Source organism: Nicotiana tomentosiformis, chromosome 4 (genome assembly GCF_000390325.3).
Source record: "Nicotiana tomentosiformis chromosome 4, ASM39032v3, whole genome shotgun sequence".
NCBI classification, from domain to species: Eukaryota; Viridiplantae; Streptophyta; class Magnoliopsida; order Solanales; family Solanaceae; genus Nicotiana; species Nicotiana tomentosiformis.
In genome coordinates this window covers 42,391,372-42,410,075 of record NC_090815.1, presented here as the reverse complement: position 1 = coordinate 42,410,075, position 18,704 = coordinate 42,391,372, and the positions used below count along the sequence as shown (strand labels likewise).

The 18,704-nt window shown below is 41.7% G+C and overlaps 2 protein-coding genes, 1 long non-coding RNA gene and 1 other non-coding gene across 4 annotated transcripts; 1 reads left to right on the top strand and 3 right to left on the bottom strand.

The window, feature by feature from the left end:
• Positions 1 to 9,348: 9,348 nt before the first annotated feature.
• Positions 9,349 to 9,843, bottom strand: LOC138909567 (uncharacterized). The gene has a single exon (XM_070200773.1). It carries the CDS (start codon positions 9,841 to 9,843, stop codon positions 9,349 to 9,351), a length of 495 nt encoding a protein of 164 aa, XP_070056874.1.
• A 2,345-nt stretch (positions 9,844 to 12,188) lies between these two features.
• On the bottom strand, positions 12,189 to 12,816 carry LOC117273148 (uncharacterized). The gene is made up of 2 exons (XR_004503106.2): positions 12,552 to 12,816; positions 12,189 to 12,446 (listed from the first exon to the last, which is right to left on the bottom strand). It is a non-coding gene; the product is annotated as an uncharacterized lncRNA (long non-coding RNA).
• A 1,125-nt stretch (positions 12,817 to 13,941) lies between these two features.
• Positions 13,942 to 17,872, top strand: LOC104119034 (transcription termination factor MTERF4, chloroplastic). The gene is made up of 2 exons (XM_009630428.4): positions 13,942 to 14,088; positions 16,113 to 17,872. The coding sequence occupies exon 2, from the start codon at positions 16,126 to 16,128 to the stop codon at positions 17,704 to 17,706; it is 1,581 nt and encodes a 526-aa protein (XP_009628723.1). The 5' UTR covers positions 13,942 to 14,088; positions 16,113 to 16,125; the 3' UTR covers positions 17,707 to 17,872.
• Positions 15,686 to 15,789, bottom strand: LOC117273149 (U6 spliceosomal RNA). The gene has a single exon (XR_004503107.1). It is a non-coding gene; the product is annotated as a U6 spliceosomal RNA (small nuclear RNA).
• Positions 17,873 to 18,704: the final 832 nt, after the last annotated feature.

Here is an 18,704-nt window from a genome sequence, read left to right as displayed (position 1 = left end):
CGCTTCAGTGATTTGCCCGACACGCACCGGCCTTAGTTGCCACAGTTCTAGAGAGGGTTCAATGGTTTATTGAGGGTCTCCATCCTAGCATCCGGAGTAGTATGGCCAAGGAATTGGAGATGGATATTTCTTATCAGCAAGTTGTGGGTATTGCCAGGAGATTCGAGGGCATGTTTTCCCTGGATAGAGAGGAGAGGGAGGCCAAGAGGTCTCGAGAGGCTGGTTATTATTCTGGAGCTCGTGCCCCTGCAGCTCGCCATGGTAGTGGTTTTGTGAGCCACCCCGTTCATTCCGCTCTTCCATCCTCTAGCGGTGTTCCAGCTCCTTCTTGACCCCAGGAGCCTTATTATGCACCGCCAGTATCTAGTGTGCCTCCTACACGGGGTGTTCCTAGTGGTCAGTCCAGCAGACCTGGACCGAGCCAGTCACAATAGCCACGCCCTCCCAGAGCTTGTTTTGAGTGTGGTGACACTCGCCACATGGTGAGGGATTGCCCCAGGATTAGGAGGGGTGTACCTCCATAGACTTTTCAGCCATAACGTGCTCCACCGGGTCCTCAGGCTATGATTACAGCACCAGCTGCCACCCCACCTGCTCAACCAGCTCGAGGTGGAGGTCGGGGAGGTAGAGTTCGCCCTAGAGGGGGAGGACAAGCCAGATATTATGCACTTCCTGCTCGTACAGAGGTAGCTGCTTTTGATTCTGTCATTACAGGTATTGTTCCGGTCTGTCATAGAGATGCGTCGGTATTATTTGACCCAGGCTGTACATATTCTTATGTGTCCTCTTATTTTGCTATGTATTTGGGCGTACCTCAGGATTCTTTGAGTTCCCCTATTTATGTATCTACTCCTGTGGGAGATTCTCTTGTTGATTGCCCCAGGATTAGGAGGGGTGTACCTCCACAGACTTTTCAGCCATAACGTGCTCCACCGGGTCCTCAGGCTATGATTACAGTACCAGCTGCCACCCCACCTGCTCAACCAGCTCGAGGTGGAGGTCGGGGAGGTAGAGTTCGCCCTAGAGGGGGAGGCCAGGCCAGATATTATGCACTTCCTGCTCGTACAGAGGTAGCTGCTTCTGATTCTATCATTACAGGTATTGTTCCGGTCTGTCATAGAGATGCGTCGGTATTATTTGACCCAGGCTCTACATATTCTTATGTGTCCTCTTATTTTGCTCCGTATTGGGTGTACCTCAGGATTCTTTGAGTTCCCCTATTTATGTATCTACTCCTGCAGGAGATTCTCTTATTGTGGACCGCGTGTATCAGTCGTGTTTGATTTCTCTTAGTGATTTTGAGACCAGAGCCGATTTATTATTGCTCAGCATGGTGGACTTTGATATTATTTTGGGTATGGACTGGTTGTCGCCCCATTATGCTATTCTTGATTGTCATGCTAAAACCGTGACGCTGGCTATGCTAGGTTTACCGCGATTAGAGTGGAGAGGTACCTTAGAGTATACTCCCAGCAGAATTATTTATTTTCTTAAAGCTCAACGAATGGTTGAGAAGGGGTGTGATGCGTATCTAGCTTATGTGAGAGATGTTAGTATTGATACCCCTACAGTTGAGTCAGTTCCAGTAGTGAGGGACTTTCTAGATGTGTTTCCAGCTGATCTTTCGGGCATACTGCCAGACAGAGATATTGATTTTGGCATTGATTTGTTGCCTGGCACTCAGCCCATCTCTATTCCTCCATATTGTATAGCTCTTCCTGAATTGAAGTAGTTGAAAGAGCAGTTACAAGAATTGCTTGATAAAGGCTTCATTCGGCCCAGTGTGTCACCTTGGGGTGCTCCTGTTTTATTTGGGAAGAAGAAGGATGGTTCTATGCGGATGTGTATTGATTACCGCCAGTTAAACAAAGTCACAGTGAAGAACAAGTAACCATTGCCTCGTATTGATGACTTATTTGATCAGTTACAGGGTACCAGAGTGTTTACCTAGATTGACTTATGTTCAGGTTATCATCAGTTGAAGATTCGGGAGCCGGATATCCCAAAAACTGCTTTCAAGACCAGATATGGTCACTATGAGTTTCTTGTGATGTCTTTTGGGCTGACCAATGCCCCAGCATCTTTTTTGCACTTGATGCACAGTGTGTTCTGGCCCTATCTTGACTCATTCATCATTGTGTTTATTGACGACATTCTGGTATACTCCCGGAGTCGGGAGGATCATGAGCAGCACCTGAGGACTGCACTTCAGACCTTGAGAGAAAAGAAGTTATATGCAAAATTTTCAAAGTGTGAGTTTTGGCGAGACTCAATGGCATTATTGGGTCATATAATATAGAGTGAGGGGATCCAGGTGGATCCAAAAAAGATTGAAGCAGTGCTGAGTTGGCCCAGACCGTCCTCAACTACAGAGATCCGAAGTTTTCTTGGTTTGGCGGGATATTACCGTCGTTTTGTAGAGGGATTCTCATCTATTGCAGCACCTATGGCCAGGCTGACCCAGAAGGGTGCTCCATTCAGGTAGACAGAGGAATATTAGGAGAGCTTTCAGAAGCTCAAGATAACTTTGACTACACCCCAGTATTGGTATTACCTGCAGGTTTGGGGTCTTATATTGTATATTGTGATGCATCACGGATTCGTCTCGGCGCGGTGTTGATGCAGGACGGTAGGGTAATTGCCTACGCGTCCAAACATCTGAAGGTGCACGAAAAGAACTATCATGTCCACGATCTTGAGTTAGTAGCTATTGTTCATGCCTTGAAGTTATGGCGGCATTATTTGTACGGTGTTCCTTGTGAGATTTACACCGATCATCGGAGTTCGTAGCATCTATTTAAGCACAAAGATCTTAACTTACATCAGCGGAGGTGGTTGGAGCTACTTAAGGATTATGGTATCATTATTTTGTACCACCCTGGGAAGGCCAATGTGGTGGCCGATGCTTTGAGTCACCGGGTAGAGAGTTTGGGGAGTTTAACATATCTACCAACAGCAGAGAGGCAACTGGCGTTAGATGTTCAGGCCTTAGCCAGCCAGTTTGTGAGATTGGATATTTCTGAGCCGAGTCGAGTATTGGCTTGTGTGGTCTCTCGGTCTTCTCTTTATAATCGTATCAGGGAGCGTCAGTATGATGACCCCCATCTGCTTGTCCTTAAGGACACGGTCCAGCACGGTGATGCTAAGGAGGTTACTATTGGAGATAATGGTGTATTAAGGATGCATGGCAAGCTATGTGTGCCCAATGTAGATGGTTTGCGTGAGTTGATTCTTCAGGAGGCTCATAGCTTGCGGTACTCCATTCATCTGGGTGCAGCGAAGATGTATCAAGACCTGAGGCAATATTATTAGTGGAGGAGGATGAAGAAAGACATAGTAGAGTATGTGGCTAGATGTCTAAATTGCCAGCAGGTGAAGTATGAGCATCAGCGACCAGCTGGGTTGCTTCAGAAGATAGAGATTCCGGAGTAGAAATGGGAGCGGATCACTATGGACTTCGTTGTTGGTCTCCCACGGACTCAGCGGAAGTTTGATGCAGTTTGGGTGATTGTGGATAGTTTGACCAAGTCAGCTCATTTCATTCCTGTAATGACTACCTATTCTTTCGATTAGCTAGCTCGAATCTACATCCGTGAGATTGTCATGCTTCATAGCGTACTGGTATCTATTATCTCTGATCGGGGTATGCAGTTTACATCACGGTTCTGGAGAGCTGTATAACATGAGTTAGGTACTAGGGTTGAGTTAAGAATAACATTTCACCCTCAGACGGACGGGCAGTCCGAGCGCACTATTCGGATATTAGAGGATATGCTCCGTGCGTGTGTAATGGAATTTGGGGGTGCTTGGGACCAGTTCTTTCCACTTGCACAGTTTGCTTACAATAACAGTTATCAGTCCAGTATTCAGATGGCACCGTATGAGGCTCTGTGTGGTAGGCGGTGTCAGTCCCCAATGGGTTGGTTTGAACCTAGTGAGGCCAGATTATTGGGTACAGACTTGGTTCAGGATGCCTTGGAAAACGTAAAGGTGATACAAGATAGACTTCGCACAGCCCAGTCCATACAGAAGAGTTATGCGAACCGGAAGGTTCGCGATGTGGCATTCATGGTTAGAGAGCGAGTCTTGCTCCGGGTTTTGCCTATGAAGGGTGTTATGAGGTTTGGAAAGAAGGGCAAGCTGAGCCCAAGGTTCATTGGTCCATTTGAGGTGTTGCGTCGAGTTGGGGAGGTTGCTTATGAGCTTGCCTTGCCTCCCAGTCTAGCAGGAGTTCATCCGGTATTCCATGTTTCTATGCTCCGAAAGTATCACGGCAAACCGTCCCATGTGTTGGATTTCAGCACAGTTCAATTGGACAAGGATCTATCCTATGTTGAGGAGCTAGTGGCTATTTTAGACAGGCAGGTCAGAAGGCTAAGGTCAAAGAACATTTCTTCCGTGAAGGTTCAATGGAGGGGACAATCAGTCGAGGAGGCAACTTGGGAGGCCGAGCAGGATATGCGCAGCCAGTACCCTAATCTTTTCACAGTTTCAGGTATGTCTTTATACTCGTTCGAGGACGAATAATTATTTTAAGAGGGGGAGGATATAACGACCCGACTAGTCGTTTTGAGAATTAGAGCCTCGATCCCCTAATATCTGCTTTCCCCACATTTGTTTCTACTTTTGGGAATTTCCGGAGTGATTGGTTATGGAATTCGGGGAGTTTTGGGACACTTAGTCCTTAGTTGTAAGTTTAAGCCTTAAAAATTGGACTGTAGTTGGAACTGTGTAAAGACAGATCCGGAATGGAATTTCTTTGACTCCATTAGCTCCGTTGAGTAATTTTGAGCTTAGGAGCATGTCCGGAATGTGTTTTGGAGGTCTGTAGTAGATTTAGGCTTGGATTGGCGAAAGTTAGATTTTTCGGCGATTTCAGCTGATAATGGAAATTTTGATATAGAGCTCGGAATGGATTTCCGAAAGTGGTTGTAGGTTCGTAGTGTCATTTGTGACCTGTGTGTAAAATTTGAGGTAATTCAGACTAGATTTGATGTGGTTCAGCATCATTTGTGTTGTTCGATGTGGTGTTGTTCGATATGGTTTGAAGGCTCGACTAAGTTCGTATGGTGTTATAAGATTGGTTGGTAGGTTCGGTTGAGGTCCCGGGGGCCTCATGTGTGTTTCAGATGCTTAATGGAATGAAATTAGACTTAGGAAAATCTGGTGCTTTTGCTGGTTCTGCTATAATCGCACCTGCGCAAGGCTGCCCGCAGGTGCGAGCAAATTGGCGCAAAAGCGGGAAAATGGAGGAGTGCCAGGGGTCGCAGGTGTGAGGTGTTTTCCGCATCTGCGATGCTCGCAGATGCGTTAGGGGTCTTCGCAGGTGTGCAAGGTTCACAGAAGTGAAAGGGAATTTTGCAGGCGCGCACACGCAGATGCGGCCCTTTCATCGCAGGTGCGATGGCAGAGGGGGCAAGAAAATTGCACAGATGCACACAATATCCGCACAAGCACACCCGCAGGTGCGAGCCCAGGTTCCGCAGGTGCGGAAATACCTGGGCAGTGGTTAAAACCGAAGGGCTTCGTGATTTTTGTCATTTTTGACTTTTTAAACTCGGTTTAGGGCGATTTTTGAGAGCATTTTCAAGGCATTTCCTGAGGTAAGTCCCTTAAGCTTATTTTTGATCAATAATCTTGCTTCCCCACGTATTTTCCCACCTAGTTAGTTTGTATTTAAGGTGAAAATTGGGAATTGGAGGCTAGGGATTTGGAAGTTTGATTTGTAGATTTGGAGGACCATTTGGTGTCGGATTTTAGTAAATTTGATATGGTTAGACTCGTGAGTGAACGAGCTTTTGTATTTTATAACTTTTACCTGATTCCGAGACGTGAGCCCCACAAGCGATTTTTGAGTTAATTTCGGAATTTTCGTTAAAATGTTAATTTTGTTAATTAGATGAGTCTATTATTGTTGTATTTATGATATGTAATTGCTTTAGGCTAGATTTGGGCCATTCAGAGCCGAATATTCGTGGGAAAGGCATTGTGACCGATTGATTGAGCTTGGTTCGAGGTAAGTGGCTTGCCTAGCTTTGTATGTGGAAAATCCCCTTAAGATTTGGAACTATTGTGATATGTGAGCGTCATGTTCGTGAGGTGACGAGTACGTACATGGGCTAGTTGTGGTAAAACCTGATTTTCTTACTGAGCAACAACATGTTTTACTATTATTTTGAGTTATACCATTTTAATGAGTACTAATCTATTTTCATTCTTAATTGAGTTATTTCAATATGTGTAGCTATCATGTTTAGTCTATACAATATGTCTACGTGTCTTAACTGCTTAATGTGAATTATGTGCAACATGCTTAGTGAATTTCCTGCTTCTTCCCTGACTGGTACTTAGTCTAAATTGTAAGAACTTCGTGATGTAGTTGTATTTCTATCATTCGTGCTGCATATTTACTTTGGGAATACGGAACGATATTCTGGGAGATCCCCCTGTCTTGCATATTTACTTTGGGACTACGGAACGGTATTCCGGGAGATCCCCCTATCTTGCATATTTACTTTGGGATGACGGAACGGTATTCCGGGAGATCCCCTGCATATTTACTTTGGAACTATGGAACGGTATTCCGGGAAATCCCCCTACACATTTACTTTGGGACTACAGAACGGTATTTCGGGAGATCCCCCTGCACATTTACGTTTGGGACTACGAGACGGTATCTTGGTAAATCCCCTGTTGTGTTTCTGTGTACTAAGCTGTTACCTTCTATGATTTCATTGTTGTTAAATTTCAGCCTTTATTTTATTGCGGTATTATACTCTATATTATTTTATTATATATTTACCAGTAGGGCCTTGACCTGACCTTGTCACTACTCGACCGAGGCTAGGTTTGGCACTTACTGGGTACCGATTATGGTGTACTCATACTACTCTCTGCACATGTTTTTCGTGTGCAGATCCAGGTGCACCTTATCAGCCGCACTATCAGTGAGCCGGGATAGCTTGGGAGACTTCAAGGTATATCTGCCGCATCCGCAGACCTCGGAGTCCCCTTATACTCTTTCTCATGTCCATTATCTTCTATATTTTTCCTTGTTAGATTGTGATGCATAGAGACACTAGATTTTTTCTTCTGTAGTTTGTGATTCACGATGTTCCGGATTTTGGAATTTGTTGTGTATTTTTGAATAATTGGTAAAATTTATATTTTTATTTCAATATTCCGCAAAATGTTAGGCTTACCTAGTTGTAGAGACTAGGTGCCGTCATGACGTCACACGGAGGGGAAATTGGGTCGTGACAATTTGAGTGCTAGTCTTAGTCCTGCAATTACAACCTCATACTCGGCCTCGTTGTTAGTCATGTACGAGTATCTTATGGACTGGCGAATCACTTTGTCTGTTGGGACTTCGAGTACGAGTCCCATCCCAGATACTGACGCATTAGACATGCCATCAGTGAACAGGATCCAGAGGTCTTGTGTTTGGGGAGAAGCGTGGACGGCTTCCTTTTTGACTTCGGGTATTATTCTTGCACTGAAGTCAGCGACGGAGTCTGCGAGGGCATGTGACTTTATCGCCATTCGTGGTCGATATGTAATATCGTGCTCGCTCAGTTTGATGGCCTATTTGGCCAACCTGCCCGATAGCTCAGATTTATGCAAGATTCTTCTTAAGGGGAAAGTCGTGATGACCGAGACAAGGTGGCATTGGAAATATGGTCTAAGCTTCTGTGAAGCTACGACTAAGGCCAGATCCAGTTTTTTGAGATGTGGGTATCTTGTCTCGGTGTCGACTAGTGTTTTGCTAATATAATAGATGGGGAATTGCGTACCTTGTTTTCTCGGACTAGAACCGTGCTTATGACTACTTCGGACACCGCGAGATAGACGAGGAGGGGCTTTCCCGGCTCTAGTTTTGAAAGAAACGGTGGCGATGACAAGTACACCTTTAACTCCTTCAGGGCTTGGATGCATTCAGGGGTCCATTGGAGGCCATTTTCCTTTTTGAGTACGCCAAAGAACTTATGGCACCTATCAGAGGATCGTGAAATAAACCTCGAAAGGGCGGCGATACGGCCAGTCAACCTCTGGACTTGTTTTTTGGTGGTCAAGTACTCTGGTATCCCCTTGATGGCCTTGATTTGATCGGGATTGACCTTCATACCTCGCTGTGACACTACAAAACCCAAGACTTTTCCTGAGGCTACGCCGAATGCACATTTTTCGGGGTTCAATTTCATATCGTATTGCCTGAGTATACCAAAGGCTTCCCTTAAGTGGTCGATATGATCTTCTTTCCTTTTGGATTTGACCAGCATGTCGTCTATGTAGACCTTCATCGTTTTACCGAGTTGGTCTTTGAACATCTTCGTCACCAACCTTTGATAAGTTGCCCCCGTATTTTTGAGTCCGAAGGGCATGAGCAGTACGTCCCCTGGTGGGTGATGAAGGTACTTTTTTCCTCATCCTCTTACTCCATGAGGATCTGATTATAGATCGAGTAGGCATCCAAGAAGTTTAGTAGCTCGTGCCCAACCGTTGCGTCGATGAGTTGGTCGATATGGGATAATGGAAATGAATACTTGGGGCATGCTTTGTTCAGGTCGGTGAAAGCTGTGCATATCCGACATTTGACGTTCTTCTTTTTTACCATGACTACATTGGCGACCCATTGGGGGTACTTCTACTCCCTGACGGAGCCATTTTCCAACAATTTTTCTATTTTTTCGCATACTGCGTCATTAATTGCGGAGTTGAACTTACGCCTAACCTGCCTCATCGGGGGGTGGAATAGGAGAAGGGTAGAGTGGATCGATATTCAATTTGTGCATGGCGTTCTCCTTTGGGATACCTGGCATATATGCATGGCTAAAAGCAAACAAATCTGCATTACCAGTTAAAAATTCACGAAACTTACCCGGTTCCTGAAGTTTGCGACCGATGTAAGCTTTCTTGCTGTGGTCGTCGCTGTCTAACTGAATGGGGTCGAGGTCCTCTACGGTCGATCCTGCGGCCTCAATAATATCGGGGTCCCTGATTGCTATGACTTTTTTTCTTTATCCTTTATTTGTTGGGTGGTTGTACACTCTAAGGCGATACGTTAGCATTCCTGGGACGTGCGTTGCTCCCTTCGTATACTGAATATTCCCCACCGAGTTGGGAATTTGATGACTTGGTATAGGCTGGAAAGGATAGCTCTCATGGTGTGTATCCATGGTCGCCATATTATGGTGTTGTATGTTGTGTCCTGGTCCATGATATAGAATGTGGTTTCCAGAGTGACGCCACCTGCTAGGACGGGGAGTGTGATCTCGCTAGATGTTCGCTCAACTGCATTGTTAAAACCTGTTAGTGTGATGCAGCATGGCGCTATCTTGTCCTCGAGTTTCATTTGTGCAAGTACTCGAGGATGGATAATACATGGCCCCTCCCATCGTCTACTATAATCCGTCTCACGTCGGTATCGAAAATTTGTAAAGTGATAACAAGAGCATCATAGTGAGGTAAAGCCAAACCGTTGGTATCTGACTTATCGAAGATGATACTTTCTTTGAGTTCATCATACCGTTCGTGGGTGATCGACCGTTTGAGCTTGTGGGTTGTGGTGAACTTCACACTGTTGTTGGAAGCGTCGTCCCCACCACTGATGATCATGTGGATGTTGCAGGCTGGCGAGGGCAGTTTCGGCAGTCCTTGATATTGTTCACGTCCTCTAGCAAAGTTGGTCCTTCCCCGATCGCTCAGCAATTCTTTAAGGTGTCCCTGTCGCAGCATGTTTATGACCTCCTGTCTTAGGGGGATGCAATCTTCAGTTTTGTGTCCCCGCTCTTGATGGAACTCGTAGAGGGCATCTGATTTTCTGGTATTTGGGTCTGACCTCATCTTTTAGACTATCTCTGTAGGCGACACACAAAAATTGTGAGCGGATAGTAAAATGGGCATACCTCTCTCGTTCTGATGAGTCCCTGTTCTTGATCGGGGTGGGCCTTCTTCATGGCGGGATGAGGACGCAACGGTGGTTCTAACATATGGGAGATGTCGTTCCCGGTTTGGTCGTGAGGTCGCGGGATTTCTTGTAACATCATTTCTTCTATCTTTCCTGGATTATGCTTGCTCCGAGGTCAGTAGATAGGTCGGCTCATTAAGATAGTCCTCGTCTGCTCGAACTTCGGCGTAATATGCGTTATGTATTTCGTCTCAAGTCATTGGAGGATACTTCATAAGCCGACTTAATAACTTTCTTGTCGCCCTTGAACCATTTCTGCTCAGCTCATTTTGAAAAGCTGCCCCGCTATTCCTTCCGATACGTTTGGTAAGGTCATTCTTAATCGGTTAAAACGGGCGAGGAAGTCCCTCATCCCTTCTCCCGGAGACTGTTTAATAGCAACCTTCTTGGCCCCGACATGGGCCGTTACGAACTTATCGATCATTTCCTTGAAGGTTCAATGGAACGTGCATGCAGTTGTGAATACCCGGTCAACGCGTCTCTTGTGAGGGTCTCGCCGAGTTTTTTTAGTATAATGGAGGACACTTGTTCCTTGGTGAGGTCATTGCCTTTTATGGCGGTGACGTAGTGAGTCACGTGATCTTCAGGGTCGGTTGTACCATCGTATATTTTCAGATATGGCGGCATTTTAAAGGTCTTTGGTATGGCATGTGGGGAAGTACTGTCATTGTACAGCTGCTCGACGAATCGACCGACATCTTTTTTCGGCAAGAGCTTAGGAGCGCTCGATATTTTATCGACCCTTTCTTGGTGTTCTCTCATTTGGTCTTGAAGTACCTTGTTCTCATTATCCATTTCCTCCATCCTTTTCAGAATGGAGGTGAGAGCGTCGTCACCTGTATTGCTAACAACATTATGAGTAATACTTGTCGTTATGGTGCCCATCCACTGATCATGAGGAGGAGGAGGAGGAGGAGGAGGAGGATGAGGTTGATCATGTTGCCCGTCCACTGGTGGTACAACACAGGTTCTTGCGTTTTCTGTAGCCGTATACCCAAACGGGCTTATGGAGGACACTAGTCAGCGTATCAGTTAGCCAGGCCTCAAGGAGATTCTTTATTGCTGGCGGCGCCTCCTCCACCGCGGATGTGGAGGCTGTCTTACCAAGAGATTTTGTGATATTGCAATGGGGAGAGGGTGACCCACCTCGCTTGGGGGAGGCATTGAGTGTTGTGTCCTCGTCCACTGCTTCAGAGCTCTCATAGATAATGTTCATAAGGTTGTTTGAGAGGTCACTTATTATTCTCATTCTTTCTTCTCTGTTACCTGCCATATTAGATCTATGTATGCAGAGGGGAAAAATATTCTTGTTCTTGTTTTTTTTAACGTTAGTAACATGTGTCAGTTGTAGATCTAGAAGAAACTAAAAGAGTTAACTAGATAATCCCCACATACAGCGCCAAATTATTTGACCAAAAAGTGTAACTTTCGACTAAACTATTAAATATATGTAATAATGGGTTAAATCTAGTTAAAGATAATAACTCTATATGCGAATCTTAAAAACGTGCGTGAGATGGGGTAAATCCAGTGGGATGTTGACAATGGTAGGCACAAAATGTTCATAAAGAATGAGCAATAATGGAGGTGTAACTAGCAATAATAACAATAAATGGCATTTAAGTAAATAAGAGGAATGATTTACCCAATAAAGGATGGATTGGACGAATGTTCCTCCTGACAATGATGAATGACATATAAATCCAAGGTTTGTTTGAACTATTCTCGGATCTGGTGGAAAAGTGTGGAATAATATGGGCAAGAATCTTGATAAAAAGGTAATCTTTATATCTTTACAAGATAAGGAATCTTCTTCTGAAAAGTGTTCTTATCAAGTGAATATTACCTGCCTTTTTTCCTTCTTTTTTCTTATTTATTTGAGACATATCTCTAACAAAACCCTAATGGTACAAGTGATATTCACTAGAATATTCTCTTTAATATCCTATTTCAAAAATTAGCCGTTACTGCTCTGTCAGTGGTGCTCGACCTCGGTCATTATTGACGTCTCGACCACGAATCTTGCTGCTCCCTGGCCGACCTCGGCTGACTCTTCCCTTAATGTTATATTACCCTAAATATTCTTGGGTAGATTTTTTCCCATACAGATACATTTGGACAATTTATCTGATTTGTACTCCACATAGGCAAAATAAAATGATATTAAATTTTTATACTAATTACTAAAGAAAAAAATGAAGAAAAGGTAAAAGGCAAAACGTTAGAAGTAAAACATAAATATTTCATTTTTCTCTAAACATTTCTCTCTCTATGTCCAGCAGAACTCTATTAAAAAATCTCTCAAATGTCGCTCCCAATTTCACTTGTATTTACATAGAAATCTTCTATTTCTTCTCCACTTCAGCTCTTGCTCTTTTTTATTTCTCTTTTTCAACAAACCCAAAATGACAACATTAGCTTGTTTTGGAAATTTCGGTTCGTACTACTCAAAACAATTACAAACCTTACGATCTTTAACCTGTACAAAAAGCACAACTATCAATTTGTTTTTATGAAAAAACCTAGAACAAACCCAACATAAATTATAATCAATTTAAATCTTCTACACATTACTTTATCATACCTTATATGTTTTACAACCAAAAAATCTTCTTCCAGGATTGTCATTTGAGCATGAAATTTTCAAATGTGATGGATACCCACATTTACAAAGTGGGTTCATCTTCAATATCTTGGAGAAAACTAGGAAGGAAACCAAGAATATGACTAAGGACTTTAACAATTAAAGAAGAAAATCTAGAATCATACAAAAAGAAAGAACAATTGTTACGCTTCAATGGAGGAACTTATAAAGAGGAAGAAATGAAAGAATAGCCATTAGGAATATGAAAAATAAAAGAAAAATTGATTAAGGGGCTTTTTTTTTTTTACCGTTATAGCTAATTTAGTAGGAAGAAAATCTAGGAGGAGAATATTCTTTTAGCTAGAAAAAAGGAAAGGATTGGTGTGGTACCAGCTGAGATTCCTTTTATTGATTGGGATATGCGATGGAATGTAAATGAGAGAATATTAATGCTAAAATTTTGTAACGAGTCTTTTAAAATCATAACACGGAGTGTTCCTGTTTTTGTTCATGTGTTTTAATAACCTTTTGTCTTTCCACTCTTGCGCTTTTTATCCATGCCTTCTTCTTGACCACGAATATTATAGTTCTTCAATTTTGAAAACAACTTGAAATTCTTATTTAGAGATGAAATTTCAAAGTTGACGGTTGATAATTAAAAGTATTGAAATATTGATTATTTTGTACTTAAATTTTTAGTTCAAACACGGATTTTATGATTTGCCTTAAAAATTTCCAAAACTCCATCGTTAATCTTCACAAAGTGTTAAAGAGGACAAAATAGGTCTTCTTGATTTAGCGTTGTTTGACTAAAATGGTGATTGATGATTGTTTTGTGGTGGTATTTGGAGACTTTCTTTCAAATTTAAGATTATTTGGAGTAGATTTGGGGTGGTTTGATCGAAATTTAATTGTAAAATTAACAAAATTCCTTATGGAATGACACAAACAAATCATGCAAATTAATTTGTGAATAATTTATATGAAAGATCAAATGAAGATAACAAAAAGTGATGTTAGTCTAGTAGAATTTGGTGAACAATTGAACAAGAAAGTCATACCAATCCGGTAATTTTGTGAGCTATCCAATAGAATAGCTAGGTTAAGTATAGTATAAAGTCCTACCAATTTGTGTATTTCACATTCACGCTCAACTTAGGGTATTCTAATTCAGAATTCCTTTTATTATACTTCTTAAGGCCAATTTTCGCACAAGTATGGATAATATATAAGTTGCAGGCTTGCAGCGCAAAAAAATCCTTTTTGTGCAAATTACCCTTAAAATTGCGTAGTTATGTAAAGTTCCCAAGCAATGCCCACGATTTACGGCCTATGATAACCAGACCTAATATCCACTCTTGTAGCCCACACATGCCCAGCAAGAAAAAGCCCAAACTCATTCCTTTGCTTTTGTTTGTGCTCATTCTATTCCATTATCTTCTCTGTTTTCTCTTTTTACACACCTGACTTGCGCCCTTCTAGTTCTTCACCTGGAGGAAAAATCCGTCGGCTTTATTCCTTTTATTTTTCTTTTCTGGTAAGTTTATTCAGATACCCCATTTGATTTTGGTGTATGTTTCCTTTAGAGTAGTAATTGTTTCGTCCCTCTTAGCTTTCATTTCCTATACTGTAAGATACAGTTAATTGGAGTCTGGAGAAGCTATTTTTAAAGTGTAGACTCATTGTAGTTAAACCTTGTCAGCAACTCAGTGAACGAAGATAATGAACTGTAGAGTAGATCCTTTTAGTGCTTAAGAGTAAGATCTCATTGCGATTATATAGATGGCTACTGACAACTGACGAGAATTATAATTTTCCAAAAAGAGTAACATTATCTCCCTTTGTAGTTTCTTTACCATGATCTATAAAGCCCTAGGAGCGATAAGAAATGTCTACTGGAGACATTCTCTTCTTTGGGTAATTCTTTACCTGGAAATGTAGCTAAGTATGAAACATTTGTAGAGTCCCTATTTAGTGTTTCAATTAGGTAATGGTTGACCTGGCTATGCTGGCGTCAAGTTAATCTTTTTATAGGGTTCACTGATAGATGCTACCTGTTCATAACTAGTGCGATGTGTTCAGTTCTTGAAAGAAGTGACTATTTTGATTGTTTTGTCGTCAATTAAGCAGCTTAGAAGGTACAAATGATACATCTGCTATTGGGAAGGCTTGGTGATTCACTTGGTATGTGTAGTTAGGGGGAAATATCTGGGCACCCTTCTTCTTACTGAAAATAAGTAACCCAGTTAGGTGGTGTAGCAGATTGTGTATGGCTATGCCTATTTGATTTGAGAAGCAGAGTTCCCTGGAAGAAAACTAGACATGGCACTCTTTCAACAATGTCCGAATTGGGAATGTTAAAAGAGTAACTCGGCGAACTTTACAAGTCTCTTTTGTTTTATAGTTTATGTCCTTGTCTTTTTAAGAATTTCAAAAGATTAATGATCGAAGAAAAGGGCAGCCCGGTGCAAAAATCATCCCGCATTCAGGCAGGGTCCGGGGAAGGGCCGCACCTCAAAAGGGGTGTGATGTAGGTAGCCTACCCTAATGCAAGCTCTAATTTCATGGCTCGAACCCGTGACCCTATAGGTCACACAAAGACAACTTGACCGTTGCTCCAAGGCTTCCCTTCAAAAGATTAATGATCCTTATCAAAAAATCTTTCTAAAATTTTCATCTCTGTTTGTAATTCCCAAACTAACATGTGTACAGTGCGGACCTTTGCCCAAATATTTTACTTTCTTAAGGTCTACTCCCTGTAGAGCTGTTTAATGATCTGTAACATCTTTCATAAAAAACTTATGGAAGTGTTAATCATTTAAAAAAAAAAAGTTTCATAAAAGAGTCAATTTGGGGAGTGGGATAAGGGTGGGATTGGTGTACTGAATACAGGAAAAAGAAAACACTAGGAGTAGTTTCTCATGGGTGCTTGGATTGTTGAACATAAAGGAGGCTGGCTATTGCTATCCCATTACCTATTAATCAATCTCAATTGGAAGGTTTATAACTTTACATCCAGAGACTAACAGTACTGCTGTGGTAACGTGTCCTTGTGCCCTTTAAGCATGAGAGAAATTATCATACTTTCTCAGTCTAGTAAACAAGTTTTCTACACATTAGACTCTTCTTTTATTACTTTTTTGAACCATTTCTTGATTTCTGCATGTCATCCTTGCGAGGGGCCATGCCAATCTTCTTGGTATCGTTCCAATTTTAGATTCTTCTCTTATAACTGAATCAATTAAAGCTTAAAATTATTACTACTTGGTTCTGCTTTGTGGTTGAGAAGGAAGGTCACTTGCCTACTTCTGCCATTTCTACTTCATGTTTTAAATCCAATGGTTTAATGTTGCCCACTTACTAATCAACTTTCCCAAGCCTTACTCTTTTTTTTTTGTGCAACATTACTATACTTGAAAGGACTTACTTTCCACATCATCCTTAACTCATTATGTACTAAAAACAGGAGAGAAAGAATGATATTAATTGTTCAACTTATTTCCTGATGACATTGTGAGTCTGAAGGCTTTATTTTGACAATTACATCTTTGTCTGGTGCAGGTATCTTAAGAATATGAAGATCATTAGTCATAATCGCATCATTAATCCCAGTTTTTTGCTCATAAATCACGACTTGCCCTCCAACACTTTCCATCGACCCCGGTTAATATCTGCTTCAGCTCCAAGTATTTCGAGTTTCAATGAGAAGAAAAAGGACCTGATAATGAGATTACCCTGTTGCTTTGCTATGAGAGCTGCTCTTTCATCAAGCTCTTTGGATTCATCTTCAGTTATGACGGACACTTACAGTGGCAGTAGGAAAGAAAAGAGATCATCTTTCTACACTCATCCTAGTTTATTAGAGATGAGGAATGAGAAGGCAGCCATCCGTGAACGTGTTTATGAATTCTTGAGGGGCATCGGCATTGTACCTGACGAGCTCGATGGATTAGAGCTTCCTGTAACTGTGGAGGTCATGAGAGAACGGGTGAACTTTCTTCACAAATTGGGACTCACAATTGAAGATATTAACAACTATCCTCTTATTCTAGGATGCAGTGTGAAGAAAAACATGATCCCTGTGCTTGATTATCTGGGCAACTTGGGTGTTAGAAAATCCACTTTGACAGACTTTTTGCGGCGTTACCCACAAGTTCTCCATGCAAGTGTGGTGGTAGACCTTGCTCCGGTTGTGAAATATCTTCAAGGCATGGATATTAAACCAAATGATATCCCTCGAGTAGTGGAGAAGTATCCTGAAGTACTGGGATTCAAGCTTGAGGGCACAATGAGTACTTCAGTTGCTTATTTGGTAGGAATTGGGGTGGCAAGAAGAGAAATTGGTGGGGTTCTGACTAGATATCCTGAGATATTAGGGATGCGGGTAGGTCGGGTAATTAAACCATTCGTAGAATATCTGGAAATCTTGGGAATTCCGCGGCTAGCTGTGGCCAGATTGATCGAAAAGCATCCGCACATTCTTGGATTTGGACTGAAAGAAAGGGTGAAACCAAATATAACATCTCTTTTACAGTTTAACGTGCGGGAAACTGCACTTCCTTCAGTAATTGCACAATACCCAGAGATGTTAGGAATGGACCTGGAGGCAAGACTTCCAAGTCAACAAGGATTTCTCAATTCAGTAATCGAATCAAGTCCTGAAGATTTTGGCAGAGTTGTGGAAAAGATGCCGCAGATCATCAGCCTCAGTAAAGCACCTGTAGTGAAGCATGTTGATTTCCTCAAGGGATGTGGATTTTCCTCTGAACAAGTGCGAGAAATGGTTGTGGGATGTCCTCAGGTGCTTGCTCTAAATCTAGACATTATGAAGCAGAGTTTTGAGTATTTCAAAACCACAATGGCAAGACCGTTAGAAGATTTGGTGGCTTTCCCAGCTTTCTTCACTTATGGTCTGGAGTCCACAATAAAACCAAGACATAAAAGGATTGCAGAAAAGGGCTTAAAGTGTTCCCTTGCATGGCTTCTTAATTGTACCGATGAGAAATTTAATCAGCGGATGAGTTATGACTTTATTGACATGGAAGAAATGGAAGCAGGTGAATCGTCCTTTGACATGAATACTCTACTGGAGCCCAGAAATGATGAATCGGCCTCTGATTACGACGAAGATTACAGTGAAGACGATAATCTATAGACTATTGCAGTAGATTGTCTCCTCACGGCTCACCCCAAGAGTATGTAAATGCTTTATCAGATTGAATATAGGAAGGAGAGCTTTACTACAAGAGGTATTAATTGGCCCATATAATTTCTGAAATGAACCTTAGAACTCTAGTAGCCAACAGTGATGCACAATTTCACTTTTTCTTCGAAACGGTAACAGAAGAATTTAACAAAAGACAGTAGTGATTATGTACAACAAAAGACCAAGAAGTTTAAAAAAGGTCTTCACAACCCAATCATATTAAGGTGATAGGAAAGCAACAGAAGAATTTAACCATTACCTCCTGATTTGGCACTTAACCATCTTTTTTTTATCATAGCCATTAGCCGTCTTCATGTATAGGGGCGTCAGTGTAACTTAAACAATATAAGTGGCAAGAAATCAGAATTACGTTTCAGAATAATATTACACTAAGATGTTGAAGAAAAACCTTCCTGTAGCACCGTGGCAGTTAATACTATTTTGCACTGCCTAAGAGACAATGATAATATACCTGATGAGAGAATGAAACTGAACTAAATTTGATGTTAGGACTGAAAATTAGAGGCTCTTTGCTTTGCTGATAACACGTTATAAAATAACAGAATAGTTAGTGAAATAAGAGAATAGTAGCGAAATTTCACGGAGAGATATTATTAAATGTTTTTGATATTTTCTTGATGGTGTCATGACTAGCCTATTTATAGGAATGGGAGTGGCTTCTAATCATGCTAGACATTTGTCCAAGTTCCTTTGTCACTTAACCGTTTATGAAATACTTAAAAAGTACCTTTCAAATGAATTGGTTTAACTTATCTTCAAAACTACTTCTTTGAAAAGATATTTTTGACCAAAATATTTTTCAAAATAAGCGTTTTAAAAATTTGGTCAAACACGCTCAACTTCCAAATATTCTTTTCAACTCAACTTAAAATACTATTTCTTTCAATTTCAACCAATTATTGGTCCAAACGCCAATGAAAGAAATA